The 25,666-nt window shown below is 46.5% G+C and overlaps 3 protein-coding genes across 4 annotated transcripts in view; all 3 read right to left on the reverse strand.

The window, feature by feature from the left end:
* Positions 1 to 1,354: 1,354 nt before the first annotated feature.
* On the reverse strand, positions 1,355 to 4,663 carry LOC134322141 (uncharacterized). Its single transcript, XM_063004011.1, has 3 exons — positions 3,663 to 4,663; positions 2,639 to 2,740; positions 1,355 to 1,509 (listed from the first exon to the last, which is right to left on the reverse strand). The coding sequence occupies exons 1-3, from the start codon at positions 4,657 to 4,659 to the stop codon at positions 1,481 to 1,483; spliced, it is 1,128 nt and encodes a 375-aa protein (XP_062860081.1). The 5' UTR covers positions 4,660 to 4,663; the 3' UTR covers positions 1,355 to 1,480.
* An 84-nt stretch (positions 4,664 to 4,747) lies between these two features.
* On the reverse strand, positions 4,748 to 5,898 carry buc2l (bucky ball 2-like). Its single transcript, XM_063003998.1, has 3 exons — positions 5,711 to 5,898; positions 4,812 to 5,615; positions 4,748 to 4,758 (listed from the first exon to the last, which is right to left on the reverse strand). The coding sequence occupies exons 1-3, from the start codon at positions 5,805 to 5,807 to the stop codon at positions 4,748 to 4,750; spliced, it is 912 nt and encodes a 303-aa protein (XP_062860068.1). The 5' UTR covers positions 5,808 to 5,898.
* Positions 5,899 to 9,376: 3,478 nt separating this feature from the next.
* LOC134322143 (bucky ball-like) overlaps positions 9,377 to 25,666 on the reverse strand; it is a 33,603-nt gene continuing 17,313 nt past the window's right edge. Inside the window, exons 1-7 of one of the 2 annotated variants that reach the window (XM_063004014.1) lie at positions 25,613 to 25,637; positions 17,104 to 17,160; positions 15,227 to 15,376; positions 13,143 to 14,456; positions 11,858 to 11,959; positions 10,593 to 10,718; positions 9,377 to 9,679 (exon numbers count right to left, since the gene is read on the reverse strand). In XM_063004014.1, the coding sequence (XP_062860084.1) occupies positions 9,648 to 9,679; positions 10,593 to 10,718; positions 11,858 to 11,959; positions 13,143 to 14,456; positions 15,227 to 15,376; positions 17,104 to 17,140 (1,761 nt within the window). In that variant the 5' untranslated portion in view covers positions 17,141 to 17,160; positions 25,613 to 25,637 and the 3' untranslated portion in view covers positions 9,377 to 9,647. Of the gene's footprint in view, positions 9,680 to 10,592; positions 10,719 to 11,857; positions 11,960 to 13,142; positions 14,457 to 15,226; positions 15,377 to 17,103; positions 17,161 to 25,612; positions 25,638 to 25,666 lie in introns of those variants that run through there. The other variant, XM_063004013.1, reaches the window with a different exon arrangement.

The following is a 25,666-nucleotide window of genomic DNA, read 5'->3' on the forward strand; positions in this document are numbered from 1 at the left end:
ATTTATCTTTTATTAAATAATTCTTTCAGTTTTAAACTGTAAAATATTTTTAAAGCTTAAGTGTGTAATAAGACATACAGATATTCTGTAAAGCGAGTGGTTGATATTCAATGTATGAACTTGTTTGTTTTTTGTACAGTTTGGGTGCCGTTTGTGTGAATTAGCTCCATAGTCTCAGGTTAGCGTGAATAAAAATGTCAACACACACACGCATGCGGTACACATAGATTGTAAAGTACATGTATTTTTGTATGTTTTATAAATAAAAAGACTTTTCACACCTGAAATCTGTGAGTCTTTGACTTTTCCTCGGTCATGAAGGAATCCTGGGTGCTTCTTTTATATCCATAATATTGTTTAAACATTTCCAGTTAAAATTTGTGCATATAGAAAGTTTAATTTGCTCTGCGCAGGGTTTATATGAGCGTCTTTAATTACAAAGTCAGCAAAATCCATGTAATGATCAAGGTGGCCATAACATTAAAACCACCTCCTTGTTCCTACACTCACTGTCCATTTTATCAGCTCCACTTACCATATAAAAGCACTTTGTAGTTCTACAATTACTGACTGTAGTCCATCTGTTTCTCTACATGCTTTGTTACCCCCTTTCACCCTGTTCTTCAATGGTCAGGACCCCCACAGAGCAGGTATTATTTAGGTGGTGGAGCATTCTCAGCACTGCAGTGACACTGACATGGTGGTGGTGTGTTAGTGTGTGTTGTGCTGGTATGAGTGGATCAGACACAGCAGCACTGCTGGAGTTTTTAAACTCCTCACCGTCACTGCTGGACTGAGAATAGTCCACCAACCTAAAATATCCAACCAACAGCGCCCCGTGGGCAACGTCCTGTGACCACTGATGAAGGTCTAGAAGATGACCGACTCAAACAGCAGCAATAGATGAGCGATCGTCTCTGACTTTACATCTACAAGGTGGAACAACTAGGTAGAAATGGACAGTGAGTGGACACGGTATTTAAAAACTCCAGCAGCGCTGCTGTGTCTGATCCACTCATACCAGCACAACACACACCAACACACCAACACACCAACACACCAACACACCAACACACCAACACACCAACACACCAACACACCAACACACCACCACCATGTCAGTGTCACTGCAGTGCTGAGAATGATCCACCACCTAAATAATATCTGGTTGATGGTTTTAATGTTATGGCTGATCGGTGTAAATACTGCAATGGTCATTAAAACGTAAAAACAAGTTGAACACAGAACGATTCTGATGAATTCATTTATTTTTATCATATTTATTTGCACAAAGAGGTTTAGTTTCACAAGTAAGTTACACAAAACACCGGAACTTGAATCAAAAGTGCTTTATTGAATCACTGTATAAAATTGTGAGTTGTGATCGGTTATAAATTAAATAGAAAAATCATGACGTGACATTTAAAACGTGATATTAAAACGTGCCCTTATTGGTTTAGTTTTTTGTGTGATCGTGACATTAGCATCTTGTGTCTCTTCTGTGAATTTCTGTGGGGATAAAATGACATTATTAGTAAGAACTGAATTATAATTCTTCAATAGAATTAACTACATCATTCAGGTACTCGTTTCTAAACCCCATTAAACTGCACTGCATGAAGTTTGTTGTATGCATCACTTCAACACTATGGACAATGACGTTTACAACCTTTGCATTTCTAACAGCCTCCACTCTCATGGAAAGGTTGTGGAAGTGTCAGTTCAAACTAACAAGCATTTGTTGGGTCAGGAATAGTTGTGATCCACAATCTGATTTACCCCCAAGCTGAGGTTTAGGGCTATAGGGTTCAGGTCACTGGGGTTCCACACCAAACTCATGTATTTATTATTTATTAGTATTTTAACGTCATGTTTTACACTTTGGTTACATTCATGACAGGAACGGTAGTTACTCATTACACAAGATTCATCAGTTCACAAGGTTATATCAAACACAGTCATGGACAATTTAGTATCTCCAGTTCACCTCACTTCAGGTCTTTGTACTGTGGGAGGAAACCGGAGCTCCCGGAGGAAACCCACACAGACACGGGGAGAACATGCAAACCACACAGAAGGGACCCGGACCGCCCCACCTGGGGATCAAACCCAGGACCTTCTTGCTGTGAGGCAAGTGCTACCCACTAAGCCACCGTGCCGCCATGGACGATGAAGTAAAATGCGTCTCTGTAAAGAGCGCACTAGCTTTTCGAACACACCCATAATGTCTGAGGAATGGCCCGTTTCCTCTGCAGTGACCTTTTACACCCGTGTGTGTCTGCACACATTACAAAGTAAATGAAACATCGGTCTTTGCCAAGGTCACAAAAGAATCTTGGCCACACAATGCTGAGAGTAAATCTGTCTAGTCAAACAACTAAGTCCAAAAACGGTTCTCTATGAACTAAATGCTGTTGGAAAATAGAAGTCACTATCCATCATGAAGTTAAAGACCAGAAAACCAACATCAAGCTGCTTGTTCTTGACAAATTTAACCTTAAGGAATCAAATGGCTTTACATTAAGCACATTCTACTAATCCATGACTGTACCTTGGGTTGGACCTTAGTTTCTAATAAAATAAATGCTCGCCAGATTAAGGATGGCTTGAAAAATTCACATTACTCAGCATCACTTACCTGGTGTTTGTGCACATTGTTTTTGTTTATGGGTCCTCGTCTTTCCTCCACTTTTGGTGCTTTCAGTATCCGACACTTGCATACCTCCCTTCCATGACTTATCTTGAACAAAAATAATAATAATACCAGTCACAAAACCCACTCATTTACAATGGACAAGATACACTGATCAGCCATAAGATTAAAACCACCTCCTTGTTTCTACACTCACTGTCCATTTTATCAGCTCCACTTACCATATAGAAGCACTTTGTAGTTCTACAATTACTGACTGTAGTCCATCTGTTACTCTGCATGCTTTGTTAGCCCCCTTTCATGCTGTTCTTCAATGGTCAGGACCCCCACAGGACCCCCCCACAGAGCAGGTATTATTTAGGTGGTGGATGATTCTCAGCACTGCAGTGACACTGACATGGTGGTGGTGTGTTAGTGTGTTGTGCTGGTTGAGTTTTTAAATACCGTGTCCACTCACTGTCCACTCTATTAGACACTCCTACCTAGTTGGTCCACCTTGTAGATGTGAAGTCAGAGACGATCGCTCATCTATTGCTGCTGTTCGAGTCGGTCATCTTCTAGACCTTCATCAGTGGTCACAGGACGCTGCCCACGGGGCGCTGTTGGCTGGATATATTTGGTTGGTGGACGATTCTCAGTCCAGCAGTGACGGTGAGGTGTTTAAAAACTCCAGCAGTGCTGCTGTGTCTGATCCTTTCGTACCAGCACAACACACACTAACACACCACCACCATGTCAGTGTCACTGCAGTGCTGAGAATGATCCACCGCCTAAATAATACCTGCTCTGTGGTGGTCCTGTGGGGGTCCTGACCATTGAAGAACAGGGTGAAAAGGGGGCTAACAAAGCATGTAGAGAAACAGATGGACTACAGTCAGTAATTGTAGAACTACAAAGTGCTTCTATATGGTAAGTGGAGCTGATAAAATGGACAGTGAGTGTAGAAACAAGGAGGTGGTTTTAATCTTATGGCTGATCTGTGTAAATAATAACGATATAAAAATCCTACCACTCTGTTGATGCAGTATGTGTTTCTGCTCAGCATCCCTCCATCTATCTTTTGCAGAAAAAGCCAAGTTCTCCTCGTTCCTCTCCCGAGTGACGTCACTACAGTGACCGTATCCGTCACCGCTCCACGCTGGATTGGTCCGAGGCACTTTGAGATGATCACACGAGCAATTCTGCTCTCTGAGCTTGGACTGGTGAGACGTTGGGCATTTCTCTGCATGCCTGGCTGAAGGTGAAGTTTGGGCATTAAACGACCCGTTTGAGCACTTTTTTGGCGCCTCTAATGGGTACACGGCATTTTCCGAGACTTCCTGGCTTTTACGGTACTGGTTTACAGAGCCAGAACCAGAGCCAGAACTGCTTGCTTTGTACCTCGCCTTCTTTCCAGGATCATGCCTACACATGCCGCACAACTTGCCTTTATCCCCCATCAGATGAGAATGAGCGACCTTGTGCCGCTTCATGCCACAAGTCTTGGGGCTTAGATCATCAGCTGCGACGCCCGTCTTACGTCTTGATAAACAGTTTTTACAGAGCCGCACTTTGTGTTTGCCGCGTACATCAGGACATGAACGCGAGTAGCCTTCCACGTCAGACAAGCTTACCACCCCAGACGTCTTCACTCTCTGAACGATCATCTCTTGCGACTTCTCAGGAGCAGAGTTCGGACTTACTGATTGAACATCGGCGTTCTGATTGACCTCAGTCTGCTGTGGCCCTTCCGGCCAGTTACTCTGGTTTTTAACTTGCTGATGATCATCATTAGGTGTTTTATTGGGATACACGTTGCCAAAGTCTGCCAGCCAACCTGCTGAAGGAAGGCAGGGTGGAATCGATTCAGGAGATACCACCGAGTCTTGGCCGTCAAGTTCAACCACCATTCCATCATGTTTCTCCAGTGACGTTTGTGCACTTGTTTGTTTGGACGAGTTTGACTCTAGTAGAACCTCAGCAGGAACCTCCATCACTGTCGGCAGGGATTGTTTCTGTGGAGTCATCAGACCATTCTGCATCATCCACTCATTAGACGGGACGTAAGGCATTAGAGACTCTACTGACCAAACCGAGGCTTCCATCCTGTGTAGCTCATCCAAGCACTGCAACTCAAGCGGCAGTCGCAGGATTTTGAAGTGAATATTTTTGGGGTTACCACAGGTATCTTCAGCACTCTTTACCAAGCTGGAATCTCCTTGACCGAGTAACGTACTGCTGGCTGGTTCATCTGATCCTTCCAAAGTGGCACCATCAGTGGGACAAGATCTCATCAGGAGAATATCTGGGCAAGGTGGCAAATACTGCTCATCCAAGTGGCCCAGATCTTCCAAACACTTCTTCTGATCGTTTTCCCCAAACTGCACAGACTGAAAACACCTCATAACCACATCCTCCGCAGATTCCATGCTGCACTGCAAGAGCTCACCACTTGCATTCCTGGCTAGCTCGCCGGTCTCCTGAGAATGGACGATCTTAAGCGCAGAAGGTGACCCGCTACACTCGATACGCACCTCTTCAGCCTGAAACAGAATACCACCGTTCGGAACAGCAGACGAGGTGGCAGTGCCGCTCATTTCTGCTGCCGTTTTAGTGGAAGACTTGATGGCTTCCTGTTCAGGGCAAGTCGGTAACTGGTTCTCGTCGAGTTTCGGTGATAAGAGGACGCTACCAGAGGCGGAACTCCTCCCAGATTCGGACGTATTCTGGGAACTTACGGTACTGTTGCGTTGGGAATCAGTACCGACGAGTTCAGTTTGGACCTCTGAGCTGACCATGACTCTGCCCGAGGGTGTGGTGTGCTGGTACCGAAAACGACGGGCTTGATATGCCATCGTGGGAGCCATATGAGGGGTCATCATGCGCCTGTAATCCACCATGTGCATCTGTGTGTGGGGAACGATGTAGCCAGGAGCTTCTACATAAGAAGCAGGAGGAAATGGTGGCAACACCATACCATAACCTTAAAAAAATACATAAATAAAATAAACGTTTAATAAGGATCAAGCAAATGGAAATCAGTTAAATAATAGCCAAACTTTAACTCAAGCAACTTACCAAACCCTGGAAAGCCACCATATGGAGAGTAAGGCATTGGCATAGGCCACTGGTATGGCAAGTAAGGCTGTGGAGGCTGAACGTAAAAGAAAGGCATGTTGGGTTGCTGTTGACGCTCTGGTTGGGTTGGGTTCGGTCCTCTGCAGGAACCAGGTCCAAATCCAGGCCCAGGCCCAGGCCCAGGCCCAGGCCCAGGCCCAGGATGCCGTATCCCCTGAGTCATTGTCGGTCCAGGAGGAAAGGCCTGGGCGTAGGGTACACCTCCAGATGGGTTGTGAGGAGCTGCAACAACCATACTTTCAGCTTTCTAGCTAGAAGGAGGAAACTGAGAAAAATAGGTGAAGAATTGTTAGCACCATGTGTGTAGCAAGCTTGCTAATATAAATAACACCACTAATAACCAAGTAAAGCTGAGAAATACTTCATCTAACTCACTCAAACAGTTCAACACGAACAAAGAAAAGCCCAAGCAAGCAGCACCACCTGACCTTAAATTAACGAGTTTACATCACAGCCAACGGGCTTCATCTGAGCTCTGTGATTGGCCAATTCCATGAATCAATCCAGCCATACAACAGCCAATCAGAAAGGTTATTCCTTATTAATGTGCAGCAACAATGAAGTCTAGTGTTATAAAAATTTTGCATTGCTAACCAACAGGATTGAAAATCTAGTGCAAATTTATGTTTTTAAACAGTTGGAAAAAGTTTGTGAACCCCTAATTGATAAGAAATGATCTTTTCTTATTAAGTAGTGGTGTGATCTGTCACAGTTCTGAGCTGCAAATCAGGCATAGTGCACCACTCCACGACGGGGACATTAAACTGAATCAACAAACTCAAACTAAAACACACATTTGTACCTCCATTTCCAAGCCTACATATTCCTCCTTGATACTTTAATTCTTGTATTCATACCTATATGTATATATATATATCGGTTATAATCTATATTATTATTATCTACATATATAAAACAATGTAGATTAGACAATGTATATTATTGGTCATATTGTCTATAAATATACCCATAACCGATATCATCTATATATTTATAACTATAACAATATCTTTATTTCTATATTTATACTTAAATATCTGTATATATTGTTTATAAGAATAGATACATTACTGCTTCTATTATTAAAAGTATAAGGATAAATAAAGTATCTATCTGTCTAGGTCAGTTAGTTAACGGACTCTGATTTGACCATTAAAAAACAATATTTTCTTTTCCTTTACCCATTGTGTTTTGTTTATTAAAGTCATCGTTTCCTCAAGATCTGCAAACTGTCCAGACCCTAAATCACACGTGTCAAACTCCCGGCCCGCCAGTCATTTTATGTGGCCCGCGACAGCTTAAAAGACTTAAGGCACCCAGGTGGCGCAGCAGAATATTCCGCTAGCACACCGGGATATTCCGCTAGCACACCAGCGCCGAGATTCTGAACTCCGCGGTCGGCTGGCCGCCATCTAGCGGGCATAATTGGCAGTGCCTGCAGGGAGGTGTGACCGGAATATGTGGGCGTGGTCTTAAACACTGTGTAAGGACCGTAATTGGCGGATAGAGGCGCCTGTGCAGAATGCATGGGTGAAAAAGGGTTCAGGCTAAGGGCTGCGTGCAGGTCAGAGGAGGCATGAGTGGCAATATACCCACCTCGACTGCAATCAGGGATCCACCAGCAGCCAAAAACAGACTGACTATATAAAAAATACACTGTAAAATTGTACATAACCTGCAGATTTTGTTTGATTCCCACAACTAGATGGCAGCATTTCTACATCAGCGTTCAACTGAGGCAGTTTTCCAACAAGTGATGATGACAAATATTTACAAATAATCCCAAAATGTACAAGAAGCAAAAATTTAAGCAGAAGGAGAAAATTTTATGAAAGATGAGAAAGTGAAAACAAGTTTGTGCTTCAAGACGAGAAACCGGTGCGTCTCTTGTGTTATGAGGCTGTGTCTGTGGTAAAGGAGGACAATATAAATGTAGATATACGTTATAAATATACAGGATAAGTCTCCAAACACAGAATTTAGCTTCCAAGACTTGAAAGGCCGACTGCAATCACAGCAGGATACGTTACAATCGGCCCTTTGAGGGCCACCATGATGCAGATCAGGGCCGGCGCTAGGGGGGGGCTGAGGGGGGCATTGCCCCCCCAAATTGTGTCTTTGCCCCCCCAAGCACAATGCAAGCAACGGCTATTTTTAAAATTATCTCTGAACCAATCACAAAAATGCATTTTGTTTTACAGTGTGAAGATATTTCCTTGCTTATTCCTGATTGGCTCTTTGAGTCATATAAAAATCGGCAGACTGCCCCAAACAGTTCAGTTCGGCAGTATATGTTCTGTTAGTGTGAGCGAGAGGCAGGTATACTGGTAAACACTTTTTTTTTACAGAATTAGTATTCTTTTGTTTTCTTTATATTTTAATTTCCCAATAATATAAATATTCTCACTCATTCCTATTTCCACGTTTGAATATTCTCAGTCTGTGTGTAGGTACATTTGTCAGCTTTGACTTAAATTTGTATTAAAGCCTTTCAAGAAATAGAGTTGTTCTATTAGTAATGGCAATTTAATTAAGGGGGCGTATTAAAATGAAATACAATTAGATCATCTTTTTTCTCCATTTACATAATCAACATGTATTTTTTAATCATTGGGTTTTAAGTTTAAGTTCGAAAACATGCATTTTTATTTCTTTACCTCATACATCACTTTAAGCCAGTATCAATAGCTTGGCTGTCATCATTCATGCACAAATCAAGCCTTGAATATATTTCTGGCTTCAAAAACATGACTATCAACATGCCCCCTCATTAGGTTTTACTGCCCCCCCAAGCAAAGCAGTCCAGAACCGGGGCTGATGCAGATGATGATGCTTGGTGAAAATGGGTTCGACACCCCTGCCCTAAAGCATCAAAGCAGCCCTGAACCAATCGTCCCAGTTTGGCTTAAACCCATTCCTAGAAAGTGCCTCTCCAAACTTCATTTTAAGCTCATATGACAATAATCTTTGTTAAGGTATGATTTAAGGACTTAGACCTTCTAAACAGTAGTGTTATTATATTACCTTCAATTTAGTATCATGAAAATGTAAGATAGAGGGTTCCTTAAATTAGGAACACTTATTTTATTTCCACTGTCCGTAGCTGTGCATGTTACCTGACCCCTACTGAATAACTCCTGAAATATACAGTATGTCCGTTTAAAAAATAAATGTCCTTATTAACTTAATTATAGGGTCAATTCTTTTAAAGTGTATTCTTAGTGATTACTCTATCTCTATTTGCTCGGCTGCTCCCGCTGGGGGTCGCCGGCAGATCGTGATCCGCATTATTGATTTGGCACAGTTTTTACACTGGATGCCCTTCCTGACACGACCCTCCCTATTTATCCGGGCTTGGGACCGGCACTACAATGCACTGGTTTGTGCATCTAGCGGCCAGGTACCTATAGGACAATTCAGTGTCTCCAATTAGCCTGGCGGCATGTTTTTGCACTGTGGGAGGAAACCGGAGAACCCGGAGGAAACCCACGCAGACACGGTGAGAACATGCAAACTCCACAGAGAAAGGACCCGGACCGGTGACAGTGCTACACACTTCATAGTGATTACTGAAATATCCAAAACAGTTCATATTCAGTCTCCAACTTCTTTATTTAAACTCTAATAGCGAAGATGTTCAGAAAGCACAGTTATTAATTACATTTATTTTTTTACATCCATTTATGTATGCAGGGAAAGTGCCGGAATAAAAAAGTTAAGCCATTAACATTAACATAATTTCATGAAAGACGCCGTGAGTGTCGTGAAATTAAAGTGCAGTGAACATCAACAGTAACCCATTTGCAACCCAAAAACACACTCGTTATAATTCCAAACCCAAAAAAACCAACGCTGATGATGTGCACTGTGGTGAACTTTAGCAGGGAGCACCTCCTCGTTTTGTGGTTCCTGTAAAACAGAAAACGGGGTTTAATTAAATAAAGAAATCGCATAAAAAGAATAACAATCTATGATACACCTATCCTAATATTGTGTTGGCCCCCCTTTTGCTGCCAAAACAGCCCGGACCCATCAAGGCATGGACTCCACAAGACCCCTGAAGCTGTGCTGTGGTATCTGGCACCAGGATGTCAGCAGCAGATCCTTTAACTCCTGTAAGTTGTAAGGTGGGGCCTCCATGGATCGGACTTGTTTGTCCAGCACGTTCCACAGATGCTCGATTGGCTCGAGATCTGGGGAATTTAGAGGCCGAGTCGACACCTCAAACTGGTTGTTGTGCTCCTCAAACCGTTCCTGAACCATCATCCTGCTGAAAGAAGCCACAGCCATCAGGGAATACCGTCTCCATGAAAGGGTGAACATGGTCTGCAACGATGCTCAGGTAGGTGCTACGTGTCAAAGTAACATCCACATGAATGGCAGGACCCGAGGTTTCCCAGCAGAACGTCGCCCAAAGTGCATCCTGGTGCCGTGTGTTCCCCAGGTAAGCGATGCTCACGCACCCGGCCATCCACGTGATATAAAAGAAACCTTATTCATCAGACCAGACCACCTTCTTCCATCGCTCCGTGGACCAGTTCCGAAGCTCACGTGCCCATTGTTGGCGCTTTCGGTGTGGTGCTTCCTTTGGCATCAATAAAGGCATGCAGTCTTTTATGATAGTTGTGGCAAAAAAAACTCCAAATATGGTAAGTTCTTGGGCTAATTTGCATAAACTGCATGTTTGAGATCTCCCCAACGTGCCTAAATGATACTGAGGTCAGGAGACTACGACGGCCACTCCTGAACGTTCACTTTCTCTGTAGCCTTTATAATGTTGACTTGGTCTTGTTATACGTATAATCATAAAACCTAAAGTCACCTTTTCCCCTGTGGTACTGAATCATCTCCTGTCCTTCCTCATCTTCCACCTCCTCTTCAGCATCATCATCATTATTTCTGGATCCCGGACACACGTGAGGTTTAAAGCGAGATTTTGTCTGTCGTTCTGTACAAACACACAGAGCAAGAATGTAATAAATACTTCTGTTTTCTGAGCACTTATTGCTACTGAAACAAGCCCATTCAATAAAAGGGGGCTGCATTAGTGTTGCATTAGTAATATTTTTCTTTTTTGGCACCTGCAGTAATCAGAAGAAACCACTAGAAGGACATGCCAAACTCCTCACGTAAACTAATCCAAAGAGAGGTTCCAATCCAGAGGTCCGAGACGCTCTTCCTTACACGCCAAAGTGCCACTCTATTGTAATTTATATCCATATTTTTCATTTTGTAAGCAACATTTAGGGAACAAATAATGTGTACGTTTAGTTGAAATTTTAGTCTCATAAAAATGTTTGGACATTCCAAGTTGAATACAGCGGTACCTTGAAACTCGACGTCAGCTGGTTCTGGTTTTAAAGACGTTGAGTTTCAAGGTATTTTTTCCCATAAGGATGTTTGGGAAACCTGTTAATGCGTCCATGGTCCCGTGGAGCTGCAGATATTTTAGGCTCATGTAAAATGATACACTTATACACTGAAAATAACACAAATATAATATAAAAACACTGAAATAAAAAGCTGATTCTTACAATTTCTCAGAAGCTTGAGTTGTAACATGAGTGTAAAAGTGAAACAGGGAGGAAAATCCAGATAAACATGTGAAACTGTAACCCTGGATCTGACGCTTATTCCACACTAATGCAGATTCAGCTCAGATTCACACTTTGAGGACATATTACCGCACCACTCAAGCCAAGCGCAGAACAAAGCGGCTGTTTACTATTATTTGAAATTAAATACATCAAATTTTAAAAGACAAACTGAACACATTGAGTTTAAAGGTACAAATTTCTCAACAAAGGCCATTGAGTTTGAAAGATTTTGAGTTTAGGGGACGTTGAGTTACAAGGTACCGCTGTACTTTGGTTATTTGATTTTAGGTCTTTGCATTCTGTATCATATTTTTAATCAAAAACAAATCTTTCAATTAATTTATCATTTATTAATTAGTTAGACGACTGGTAATGTTTTATAAGTCTTAAAACAAATAAAACAAACATTTTTCATAGTATTTTTTAAGTCTTAAACCTGGTAAAAGTTAAAGTAAGAACTGATATCTTTATAAAACAGAAGGTATTTTACGTGGTCTTTGAGGGAGGGGTTGAGCTCTACAGGATTTCAGTCTGGTGTTTCCACTGACGTGCTCCCAGACGAGCTGATCGGAGGTCAGTCTGGACCGTCTCTCTGCAAACGATGAAACAACTCACCACAGTTTACACAAACACGCCAAATGTCCTCACAGTATTTACAACCCCAAATCAGAAATAGTTGGGACAGCATGGAAAATGAGTTTCTTACATTGACTTTGACTTTTATTTGATGTCAGACAGGATGAACCTGAGATATTTCATGTTTTATCTGCTCAACTTCATTTCATTTATTAATAAACATCCATTTCTGCATTTCAGGCCTGCAACACATTCCAAAAAAAAGTTGGGACAGTAAAGCGTTTACCACTTTGTAATGTTGCCGTTCCTTTTCACCACTTAAAAGAGGTTTTGGCACCGAGGAGACCAAGTGATTTAGTGTTTCAGCTTTTATTTTGTCTCGTTCTTCTTGCAAACACGTCTTAAGCTCTTTTTTTTCCAAAAAAGACCTGGAACGCTGATTCATCCTAGATGCCTCCGAGCCCAGATCAGTCGACGCCGCTTCTGGACATGGTTAACATAAGGCTTCTTTTTGCACGGTAAAGTTTTAAGTATCATGTGTGCAGTAACTCTGTATTGTAGAGCTTGATAAAGGTTTGATAAACTAATCCCTCACCAATGTGGTTATATCAGCTAGTGTTGAGTGGAGGTTCTTGATGCGGCGCCGTCTGAGGGATGGAAGATCACGAGCGTTCAGATTAAGCTCGTGTCCTCGGCCTTCACACACTGAAATTCCTCCTGATTCCTTGAATGGTTTAATGATATTCTGCACTGTAGAGGGAGAACATGCAAATCCCTTTCGATCTTTCTTTGAGGTTCATTGTTTTTAAACATTTCAATAATTTTCTCACACATTTGTGGACAAACTGGATCCTCTGATCATCTTTACTCATCAAAGACTCTCAGCCTTTCCTGGATGCTGCTTTTGTACCAAACCATGATTACAGTCACCTGTTTGGAATAACATCATTATTTATTTTTTTCACCTCGTTACTAGCCCTAAATTGCCGCCCCCCCCCCCCCCCCGTCTCGACTTAGTTTGGAATGTGTTGCAGACCTCTTTCCAGTTTAGACCTCTGTATAGAAGAACACTTAAACAAATCATTAAAATCCCAAGACTTCTATTCTTTACAAGTGCAAATAAACTCTTGATCTCTTGATCTGTTCTCTGCAATGACCCTTAATAACAAAAAATCTTACTAATCCATGACTGGATTTACCTGGACGAGCTGCTCTGAATGCATGACTGGTGCTCTTCTCTGGTGAACTCATGCATTTCTCGCAGTAAAAATGCTCCGAATGAGACATTTCATGCACATCCGTATCCCTGTGCTGTGCCGTGTTTGTTCTCTGTTTGATGTGCGGATGCACTTTCTTGGTTACGTGACTTTTTGACGGCACGCTCTGTAAGCAATGCTCGCACGTCCTGCCCATCTCACAGCTTCCACCCTCGACCTTGCCTGAATCTTTAAAGTCTTTGTAGCGGTACGTCTTACTCCTGTTCAGCTCTCTGAAGGAGTGTGACCCACACGTGGTGCACGTCAGTCTGTTGGGGTAGAGGAAACACAGTTCGGAAGCGTGACCTTTCCTGGACGCGACTTCGGACAGTTTTCCTCTGGTGTAAATCCGAGTGGGAAACAGGTCGATTTCATCCAAATCGGTGGAAAGAACCTCATCGTGGGATGAGAGCTCGTCCAAAGAAGGACTCAGGACGCTAAGGCGCTCGTGAGCCAGCTTAGGAGGATGGTAGGTATAACTTAACGGAGATCCGAGTGATGAGGAAGTAACACTGTGGCCTAAAACACTGGAAGATAAGACCTTTTCAAAGGGTAAGTGGAGAATGCAGCACGAGTGGTCGTCTGAAACATCTCGCTGCTGAACGTTCTTGAGATCCTGATTCTCTCTTCTTCTTGAGGAACATCGAGCTGGTGAGGAATGGGACGAAGGCCGGCTGGCATTATATCCATTCCACTCCATTCCCTCATCTGTATCTGCACCTTCTCTGTCCTGTATTAGATCATCTTGTCTTCCTTGACCAATACCACTTGATGATTGGATTCGAGAGGAGTCCGAGTGGCAATCATGGTGGTGAACCTCATCCTTCCCCATCTCCTCACACAGACACTGGTTCTCCTCTTGAATGAAGTGCTCTACAGGACTAGAACTTGACTCTTCTTCGCTATCCGGCTTTCTCTCCAGGGTTTCTCCCACATACTTTGCATCCCCGGTCATTGGCGACACACTTCCGGACGTCTGGGAACTGTCTGCGGCATGCAACTGATCCAGACATTCGATGAGTTTATTCAGGGCGTCGCAAGGCTCCGTCTGTGCTCCGGCACACGTCGTCTCTTTTTGAGTCACGTTGCCCTGCTGTTGTTGTTGCTGTCGAAGAGTGACCTCACAAGTGGCGGAATGTGGAAAGTTTCGCTCGTATATTCGGCGGTAATCCACAGGATGCATGGCGTGAGGCATGACGTACCCTGGATACTGCAGGTAGGAGTATGGGACCATGTATGGACGGCCATAATGGAAGCCTGAAACATAATATAACAAGAACATTTTAAAGGTTACCCCACAGGACCCCCACAGAGCAGGTATTATTTAGGTGGTGGATAATTCTCAGCACTGCAGTGACACTGACATGGTGGTGGTGTGTTAGTGTGTGTTGTGCTGGTATGAGCGGATCAGACACAGCAGCGCTGCTGGAGGTTTTAAACACCTCACTTGTCACTGCTGGACTGAGAATCGTCCACCAACCAAAATTATCCAGCCAACAGCGCCCCGTGTGCAGCGTCCTGTGACCACTGATGAAGGTCTAGAAGATGACCGATTCAAACAGCAGCAATAGATGAGCGATCGTCTCTGACTTCACATCTACAAGGTGGACCGACTAGGTAGGAGTGTCTAATAGAGTGGACAGTGAGTGGACACAGTATTTAAAAACTCCAGCAGCACTGCTGTGTGTGATCCACTCATACCAGCACAACACACACTAACACACCACCACCATGTCAGTGTCACTGCAGTGCTGAGAATGATCCACCACCTAAAAAATACCTGCTCTGTGGTGGTCCTGTGGGGGTCCTGACCATTGAAGAACAGCATGAAAGGGGGGTAACAAAGCATGTAGAGAAACAGATGGACTACAGTCAGTAATTGTAGAACTACAAAGTGCTTCTATATGGTAAGTGGAGCTGATAAAATGGACAGTGAGTGTAGAAACAAGAAGGTGGTTTTAATGTTATGGCTGATCGGTGTAGTTACCTATTTCTTCTTAACATTTAAAAACAATTTTGAGATTTACCATATCCAGGGAAGTTGTGATGGCTGTACGGGTGATTCATGTGCCACTGGTATGCATAAAATGGCTGTGCTGGTGGTTGAACATAGAAGAATGGTTTGGGATGATTGACCGAACGATCACCTCCCACGGAGTGTGAAGCTTTGTTTGGTTCTGTAGGAAAAAGGTTTATACAAATGAGCAATCAGTGATTTTAGGAAACAATATAGGATGTGTTCGAAAAGCTAGAGCGCTCTCTACATAGACGCATTTTACGTCATCCTACGTGCGCTCCCGAGAAGGAGGCTGTTTGAAATCCTAGATGCCTTAATAAGCTCCCTACTAAGGTATCTTAAAATTTCAATGTTATTTTGACTCAAGAACGAGTGAGCATCGGGAGCGTCCTTAGTAATCAAGACAATCCCAGCATTCAGTGCGGCAGCTCCTCTCTCCTCTTTATTTGCAAGTTCGGGCTTGTCAGCGAATTTAACCGTTTTCGGTACACAGAGGGAGATGTTAGTTGACATGCTAGCGCGCTGTGCCACCCCATCCCATTGGTTTGAATGGCAAGATGCTAACTGCTAAGCTAGCTTAGTAAGCGAAACCCGATGTTATCGCTGTCTAAGTAGCGCGTTCGAATAGCCTGCCTTATAAGTCAACGACTTATTAGAATCCTCTCCACTGAGGCAGCTGCCTGTGTAGACAGTAAGACAGCAAGGCAGCTCACTAGGTTTTCGAACACACCCATTATTACATTAAAGTACTATGTATACCAGAGGTGGTAAGTAATGTACTTAAGTAGTTTTTTTTTAGGTATCTGTACTTTGAGTATTTCTGTCACTTAATACTTTTTACTCACTACATTTAATGTATACATTTAACTAAATAAATGAATTTATTGGTTTATTTTATCTCTTTATGTATTTATTTACATATTTTTTTTTATCAGGTAGTTCTGTTCAGGCACCTAATGAAGTGCAAATCAGAATCCTACTGTATTGCCTCTGCTTGGCTCCGTGAAGTAACGTCTTCATCAAAAGCAAGAACCGCTTACGATTTACGAAAGTGAATCACATTTTTAATTTTATTTATTTATTTATTTTAAGAGCATGCTTGGATTCACAGAACTTTGAGAACCAGCTTGTTTGTTTATTAGGATTTTAACGTCATGTTTTTACACTCGTTACATTCATGACAGGAACGGTAGTTACTCATCACACAAGATTCATCAGCTCACACAAGGTTATATCGAACACAGTCATGGACAATTAAGTGTCTCCAATTTACCTCACTTGCACGTCTTTGGACTGTGGGAGGAAACCGGAGCTCCCGGAGGAAACCCCTGCGGACACGGGGAGAACATGCAAACTCCACACAGAAAGGACCCGGACCGCCCCACCTGGGGATCAAACCCAGGACCTTCTTGCTGTGAGGCGACAGTGATACCCACTTAGCCACCGCGCCGCCCTCAACTTTTACTTGAGTAATTTTCTACCAGATTACTAGTATTTTTACTTAAGTAAGGAACTTGTGTACTTCTGCCACCTCTGGTGTATACACTTTTAAAAGAGACTAAAAAAGTATTTGTTAAATCATTAAACAACCGTTTTGGAAACAATTTTTCTGTAACTGATTGTATATCTGTTAGCAATAGAGGTGGCTCTTTAAATGAACAGCTACATACTTGTCATACTTGTTTACAAAAATCATAAATAAATACAGCATATTAATTTCCAAGCACTGGGATGTAGAAAAAGCTTTACTGGAACACCAAGGAATGTGAGAAGATGGAAAAACATTCACTGCAACATACATTTAAAATGTAAAAGGTTTGTTAACACGTATGCAGATAGACGCAAGTTACTAATCATATGGAAACAACAATGTAGTTGATATTTTACCTTCCATTTCTGCTCGATTCTCATCCAGCTGCTTCATACAAACACAATGTTTCCAACCTGCCAAAAAAAAAAGTGAGATTAAACAGCTAAATGTGGTGCAAACCAGTCCTAAAGTAACCAGTCTGAACTGGGTGAGGACTTCATGGTTTCCACCTGCTACAGGTAATTAATAGTCATTTATCTGAACTACATAAACAAGCTGCACAATCTGTATCATAGAGGGCATTGTTTTAACATATATATTGAAATGTTCTTGAAATTAAATAGAATACACATTAGTGTGCATATTCACTGTGTTTAAACTTAAACGAGCTACTGAGAACTAGATTTCTCATTAACAAAGTCATACTGGCACTACATTTTAAATTAACTAGCTTGTAAATAGTTCTACTTTGTTATCAGTCCTCCAGAGAAGAAGCTGAAATAAATACTATCCCAATTTTATTTTAATTTGACTAAATTATAGCCAACCTCGGTTTGGTTCACATGTGTACAGAGTCGAAGGGTGATGAGTCGGTTCCAAAATGACTCAATTTACCGATTCCACGAACAGCAAACTGAAAGTGGAGTCGATTAATCACACATAATGTGATATTCCAATTTGGCATTATCAATCTGCTGTTATTAAATAAATGTTCAACGTGCAAAGTTTATTTAATTGTATTTAACTCACATCCTTAAATTGGCTGTCGTGTATACCGATTAAACGACTTCATTTCGGAGTCGATTCCTAAAACTGTGGAGTCGATTCGGCGCATTGAAACGGATTCGGGTTGAATTAGAACGCTACATGGATGTTTGAATGAACTAAGCAGAACAGATAAAACAACCTAGTGGCCAATAGTTCTGAGTTTGATAAGCTATGTAACTTTAGTTGGGTATATTTTGTACTGATGGGGAATTTTAAAATAAATCAGTAAGCCTTTCAACACGTTGTAGTAAAAACACATGATGGTGGCGTCCTCTGTTGGCCTGAGATGAGATGAGATAAATTTTATATTTATTTTATATTTATTTATTTATAAAGATATATAAATAATGTTTTTAGAAAATGTTAAACAAATTTTACAGTAAAACAGTTTTACAATGTATTGCACATATTTTAAATCGTTATTGCACTTGAGAGCAGATTTAAACCATATAGATTAGGTCTATATAGGAGCTCCTATGTCCACTATTAAACCCTTACAGCTCATTCAAAATGCAGCTGTTCGTCTGGTTTTTAACCAACCTAAACACTGCCACATCACCCCACTGCTGCCACATCATCACCCCACTGCTGCCTCATCACCCAACTGCTGCTACATCACCCTACTGCTGCCACATCATCACCCCACTGCTGCCACATCATCACCCCACTGCTGTACATCATCACCCCACTGCTGCCACATCATCACCCCACTGCTGCCACATCATCACCCCACTGCTGTACATCATCACCCCACTGCTGCCACATCATCACCCCACTGCTGCCACATCATCACCCCACTGCTGCTACATCATCACCCCACTGCTGCTACATCATCACCCCACTGCTGTACATCATCACCCCACTGCTGCCACATCATCACCCCACTGCTGCCACATCATCACCCCACTGCTGCCACATCATCACCCCACTGCTGTACATCATCACCCCACTGCTGTACATCACCCCACTGCTGCCACATCACCCCACTGCTGTACATCATCACCCCACTGCTGTACATCATCACCCCACTGCTGTACATCACCCCACTGCTGCCACATCATCACCCCACTGCTGTACATCATCACCCCACTGCTGTACATCACCCCACTGCTGCCACATCATCACCCCACTGCTGCCACATCATCACCCCACTGCTGCCACATCACCCCACTGCTGTACATCATCACCCCACTGCTGTACATCATCACCCCACTGCTGCCACATCACCCCACTGCTGCCTCATCACCCAACTGCTGCTACATCACCCTACTGCTGCCACATCATCACCCTACTGCTGCCACATCACCCCACTGCTGTACATCATCACCCCACTGCTGTACATCATCACCCCACTGCTGCCACATCATCACCCCACTGCTGCCACATCATCACCCCACTGCTGCTACATCATCACCCCACTGCTGTACATCATCACCCCACTGCTGCCACATCATCACCCCACTGCAGCCACATCACCCCACTGCTGCCACATCATCACCCCACTGCAGCCACATCATCAACCCACGGCTGCCTCATCACCCCACTGCTGCCACATCATCAACCCACTGCTGCTACATCATCACCCCACTGCTGCTACATCATCGCCCTACTGCTGCCTCATCATCACCCCACGGCTGCCTCATCACCCCACTGCTGCCACATCACCCCACAGCTGCCTCATCACCCCACTGCTGCCACATCATTACCCCACTGCTGCCTCATCATCACCCCACGGCTACCTCATCACCCCACTGCTGCCACATCATCACCCCACTGCAGCCACATCATCACCCCACGGCTGCCTCATCATCACCCCACTGCTGCCACATCATCACCCCACTGCAGCTACATCATCACCCCACTGCTGCTGCCACATCATCACCCCACTGCTGCCACATCATCACCCCACGGCTGCCTCATCACCCCACAGCTGCCTCATCACCCCACTGCTGCCACATCACCCCACTGCTGCCACATCATCACCCAACTGCTGCTACATCACCCTACTGCTGCCACATCATCACCCCACTGCTGCCACATCATCACCCCACTGCTGCCACATCACCCGACTGCTGCCACATCATCACCCCACTGCTGCCACATCATCACCCAACTGCTGCTACATCATCACCCTACTGCTGCCACATCATCACCCCACTGCTGCCACATCACCCCACTGCTGCTACATCATCACCCCACTGCTGCTACATCATCACCCAACTGCTGCTACATCATCACCCCACTGCTGCTACATCATCGCCACATCATCACCCCACTGCTGCCACATCATCACCCCACTCATCACCCCACTGCTGCCACATCACCCCACTGCTGCCACATCATCACCCCACTGCTGCCACATCATCACCCAACTGCTGCTACATCATCACCCCACTGCTGCCACATCATCACCACACTGCTGCTACATCATCACCCCACTGCTGCTACATCATCACCCCACTGCTGCTACATCATCACCCCACTGCTGCCACATCATCACCCCACTGCTGCTACATCACCCCACTGCTGCCACATCATCACCCCACTGCTGCTACATCATCACCCCACTGCTGCTACATCATCACCCCACTGCTGCTACATCACCCCACTGCTGCTACATCACCCCACTGCTGCCACATCATCACCCCACTGCTGCTACATCATCACCCCACTGCTGTACATCATCACCCCACTGCTGCCACATCATCACCCCACTGCAGCCACATCACCCCACTGCTGCCACATCATCACCCCACTGCAGCCACATCATCAACCCACGGCTGCCTCATCACCCCACTGCTGCCACATCATCAACCCACTGCTGCTACATCATCACCCCACTGCTGCTACATCATCACCCCACTGCTGCTACATCATCACCCCACTGCTGTACATCATCACCCCACTGCTGCCACATCATCACCCCACTGCTGCCACATCATCACCCCACTGCTGCCACATCATCACCCCACTGCTGTACATCATCACCCCACTGCTGTACATCACCCCACTGCTGCCACATCATCACCCCACTGCTGTACATCATCACCCCACTGCTGTACATCATCACCCCACTGCTGTACATCACCCCACTGCTGCCACATCATCACCCCACTGCTGTACATCATCACCCCACTGCTGTACATCACCCCACTGCTGCCACATCATCACCCCACTGCTGCCACATCATCACCCCACTGCTGCCACATCATCACCCCACTGCTGTACATCATCACCCCACTGCTGTACATCATCACCCCACTGCTGCCACATCACCCCACTGCTGCCTCATCACCCAACTGCTGCTACATCACCCTACTGCTGCCACATCATCACCCTACTGCTGCCACATCACCCCACTGCTGTACATCATCACCCCACTGCTGTACATCATCACCCCACTGCTGCCACATCATCACCCCACTGCTGCCACATCATCACCCCACTGCTGCTACATCATCACCCCACTGCTGTACATCATCACCCCACTGCTGCCACATCATCACCCCACTGCAGCCACATCACCCCACTGCTGCCACATCATCACCCCACTGCAGCCACATCATCAACCCACGGCTGCCTCATCACCCCACTGCTGCCACATCATCAACCCACTGCTGCTACATCATCACCCCACTGCTGCTACATCATCGCCCTACTGCTGCCTCATCATCACCCCACGGCTGCCTCATCACCCCACTGCTGCCACATCACCCCACAGCTGCCTCATCACCCCACTGCTGCCACATCATTACCCCACTGCTGCCTCATCATCACCCCACGGCTACCTCATCACCCCACTGCTGCCACATCATCACCCCACTGCAGCCACATCATCACCCCACGGCTGCCTCATCATCACCCCACTGCTGCCACATCATCACCCCACTGCAGCTACATCATCACCCCACTGCTGCTGCCACATCATCACCCCACTGCTGCCACATCATCACCCCACGGCTGCCTCATCACCCCACAGCTGCCTCATCACCCCACTGCTGCCACATCACCCCACTGCTGCCACATCATCACCCAACTGCTGCTACATCACCCTACTGCTGCCACATCATCACCCCACTGCTGCCACATCATCACCCCACTGCTGCCACATCACCCGACTGCTGCCACATCATCACCCCACTGCTGCCACATCATCACCCAACTGCTGCTACATCATCACCCTACTGCTGCCACATCATCACCCCACTGCTGCCACATCACCCCACTGCTGCTACATCATCACCCCACTGCTGCTACATCATCACCCAACTGCTGCTACATCATCACCCCACTGCTGCTACATCATCGCCACATCATCACCCCACTGCTGCCACATCATCACCCCACTCATCACCCCACTGCTGCCACATCACCCCACTGCTGCCACATCATCACCCCACTGCTGCCACATCATCACCCAACTGCTGCTACATCATCACCCCACTGCTGCCACATCATCACCACACTGCTGCTACATCATCACCCCACTGCTGCTACATCATCACCCCACTGCTGCTACATCATCACCCCACTGCTGCCACATCATCACCCCACTGCTGCTACATCACCCCACTGCTGCCACATCATCACCCCACTGCTGCTACATCATCACCCCACTGCTGCTACATCATCACCCCACTGCTGCTACATCACCCCACTGCTGCCACATCATCACCCCACTGCTGCTACATCATCACCCCACTGCTGTACATCATCACCCCACTGCTGCCACATCATCACCCCACTGCAGCCACATCACCCCACTGCTGCCACATCATCACCCCACTGCAGCCACATCATCAACCCACGGCTGCCTCATCACCCCACTGCTGCCACATCATCAACCCACTGCTGCTACATCATCACCCCACTGCTGCTACATCATCGCCCTACTGCTGCCTCATCATCACCCCACGGCTGCCTCATCACCCCACTGCTGCCACATCACCCCACAGCTGCCTCATCACCCCACTGCTGCCACATCATTACCCCACTGCTGCCTCATCATCACCCCACGGCTACCTCATCACCCCACTGCTGCCACATCATCACCCCACTGCAGCCACATCATCACCCCACGGCTGCCTCATCATCACCCCACTGCTGCCACATCATCACCCCACTGCAGCTACATCATCACCCCACTGCTGCTGCCACATCATCACCCCACTGCTGCCACATCATCACCCCACGGCTGCCTCATCACCCCACAGCTGCCTCATCACCCCACTGCTGCTACATCACCCCACTGCTGCCACATCACCCCACTGCTGCCACATCATCACCCAACTGCTGCTACATCACCCTACTGCTGCCACATCATCACCCCACTGCTGCCACATCATCACCCCACTGCTGCCACATCACCCGACTGCTGCCACATCATCACCCCACTGCTGCCACATCATCACCCAACTGCTGCTACATCATCACCCTACTGCTGCCACATCATCACCCCACTGCTGCCACATCACCCCACTGCTGCTACATCATCACCCCACTGCTGCTACATCATCACCCCACTGCTGCTACATCATCACCCAACTGCTGCTACATCATCACCCCACTGCTGCTACATCATCGCCACATCATCACCCCACTGCTGCCACATCATCACCCCACTCATCACCCCACTGCTGCCACATCACCCCACTGCTGCCACATCATCACCCCACTGCTGCCACATCATCACCCCACTGCTGCCACATCATCACCCCACTGCTGCCACATCATCACCCAACTGCTGCTACATCATCACCCCACTGCTGCCACATCATCACCCCACTGCTGCTACATCATCACCCCACTGCTGCTACATCATCACCCCACTGCTGCCACATCATCACCCCACTGCTGCTACATCACCCCACTGCTGCCACATCATCACCCCACTGCTGCTACATCATCACCCCACTGCTGCTACATCATCACCCCACTGCTGCTACATCACCCCACTGCTGCTACATCACCCCACTGCTGCCACATCATCACCCCACTGCTGCTACATCATCACCCCACTGCTGCCACATCATCACCCCACTGCTGCTACATCATCACCCCACTGCTGCCACATCATCACCCCACTGCTGCTACATCATCACCCCACTGCTGCTACATCATCACCCCACTGCTGCTACATCATCACCCCACTGCTGCCACATCATCACCCCACTGCTGCCACATCATCACCCCACTGCTGCTACATCATCACCCCACTGCTGCCACATCATCACCCCACTGCTGCTACATCATCACCCCACTGCTGCTACATCATCACCCCACTGCTGCTACATCACCCCACTGCTGCCACATCATCACCCCACTGCTGCCACATCATCACCCCACTGCTGCTACATCACCCCACTGCTGCCACATCATCACCCCACTGCTGCTACATCATCACCCCACTGCTGCCACATCATCACCCCACTGCTGCCACATCATCACCCAACTGCTGCTACATCATCACCCAACTGCTGCCACATCATCACCCCACTGCTGCCACATCATCACCCCACTGCTGCTACATCATCACCCCACTGCTGCTACATCATCACCCCACTGCTGCCACATCATCACTCCACTGCTGCCACATCATCACCCCACTGCTGCCACATCATCACCCCACTGCTGCTACATCATCACCCTACTGCTGCCACATCACCCCACTGCTGCCACATTATCACCCCACTGCTGCCACATAATCACCCCACTGCTGCCACATAATCACCCCACTGCTGCCACATAATCACCCCACTGCTGCCACATAATCACCCCACTGCTGCCACATAATCACCCCACTGCTGCCACATTATCACCCCACTGCTGCCACATCATCACCCCACTGCTGCCACATCACCCCACTGCTGCCACATCATGGCACATCACCCCACTGCTGCCACATTATCACCCCACTGCTGCCACATTATCACCCCACTGCTGCTACATCACCCCACTGCTGCTACATCACCCCACTGCTGCCACATTATCACCCCACTGCTGCTACATCATCACCCCACTGCTGCTACATCATCACCCCACTGCTGCTACATCATCACCCCACTGCTGCAACATCATCACCCCACTGCTGTACATCACCCCACTGCTGCTACATCATCACCCCACTGCTGCTACATCATCACCCCACTGCTGCGTTCTCTTCACTGCCTTCCTGTAGCTGCCCGCATTCAGTTTAAAACACTGATGCTCGCCTACAAAGCCAAAAATGGACCCCAAGCTCAGGGCCGGCGCTAGGGGGAGGGGGGGGGGGGGGGGCTGAGGGGGGCATTGCCCCCCCAAATTGTGTCTTTGCCCCCCCAAATTGTGTCTTTGCCCCCCCAAGCAGGGGCGTAGCACCAAATTCTGGGCCTTATGCACAAGAAGTGGCCGTGGGCCCCCTTCGAACCGCGGCCGCTCTTGGTGAACCAGCGCTCGGTCGCGTTTGCCACGCGCGTCTTCCGCCACGCCCCCCCTCCCCTTGGTGAGCCTGCGCTCGGTTGCATGTACCAGGTGCGTCTGCCGGACTGCCGATCCACATCGGGTGCTCTATTTCTACGTTTCTTTTCTCATTGTGCCCTCTAGGACCCTCCCCCGATTTGGGGCCCTGGTGACTCTATCCCACTTTGCCCCCCACTACGACGCACCTGGGTTTTACTGCCCCCCCAAGCAAAGCGGTCCAGAACCGGGGCTGCCCAAGCTACCTTCGTGGTCTAATCAAACCCCGCTCTGTACCACGCAACCTCCGAGCCACCAGTCTCGCCCGACTTCATCCTCCACCCAGGACTAAAGGAAGACGAGCATCAAGGCTCTTCTCTGTACCTGCACACAAATGGTGGAATGAACTTCCTCTGTCAGTCTGAACATCTGAGTCTC

This window comes from Trichomycterus rosablanca, chromosome 10, assembly GCF_030014385.1.
Source record: "Trichomycterus rosablanca isolate fTriRos1 chromosome 10, fTriRos1.hap1, whole genome shotgun sequence".
Taxonomy (NCBI): Eukaryota; Metazoa; Chordata; class Actinopteri; order Siluriformes; family Trichomycteridae; genus Trichomycterus; species Trichomycterus rosablanca.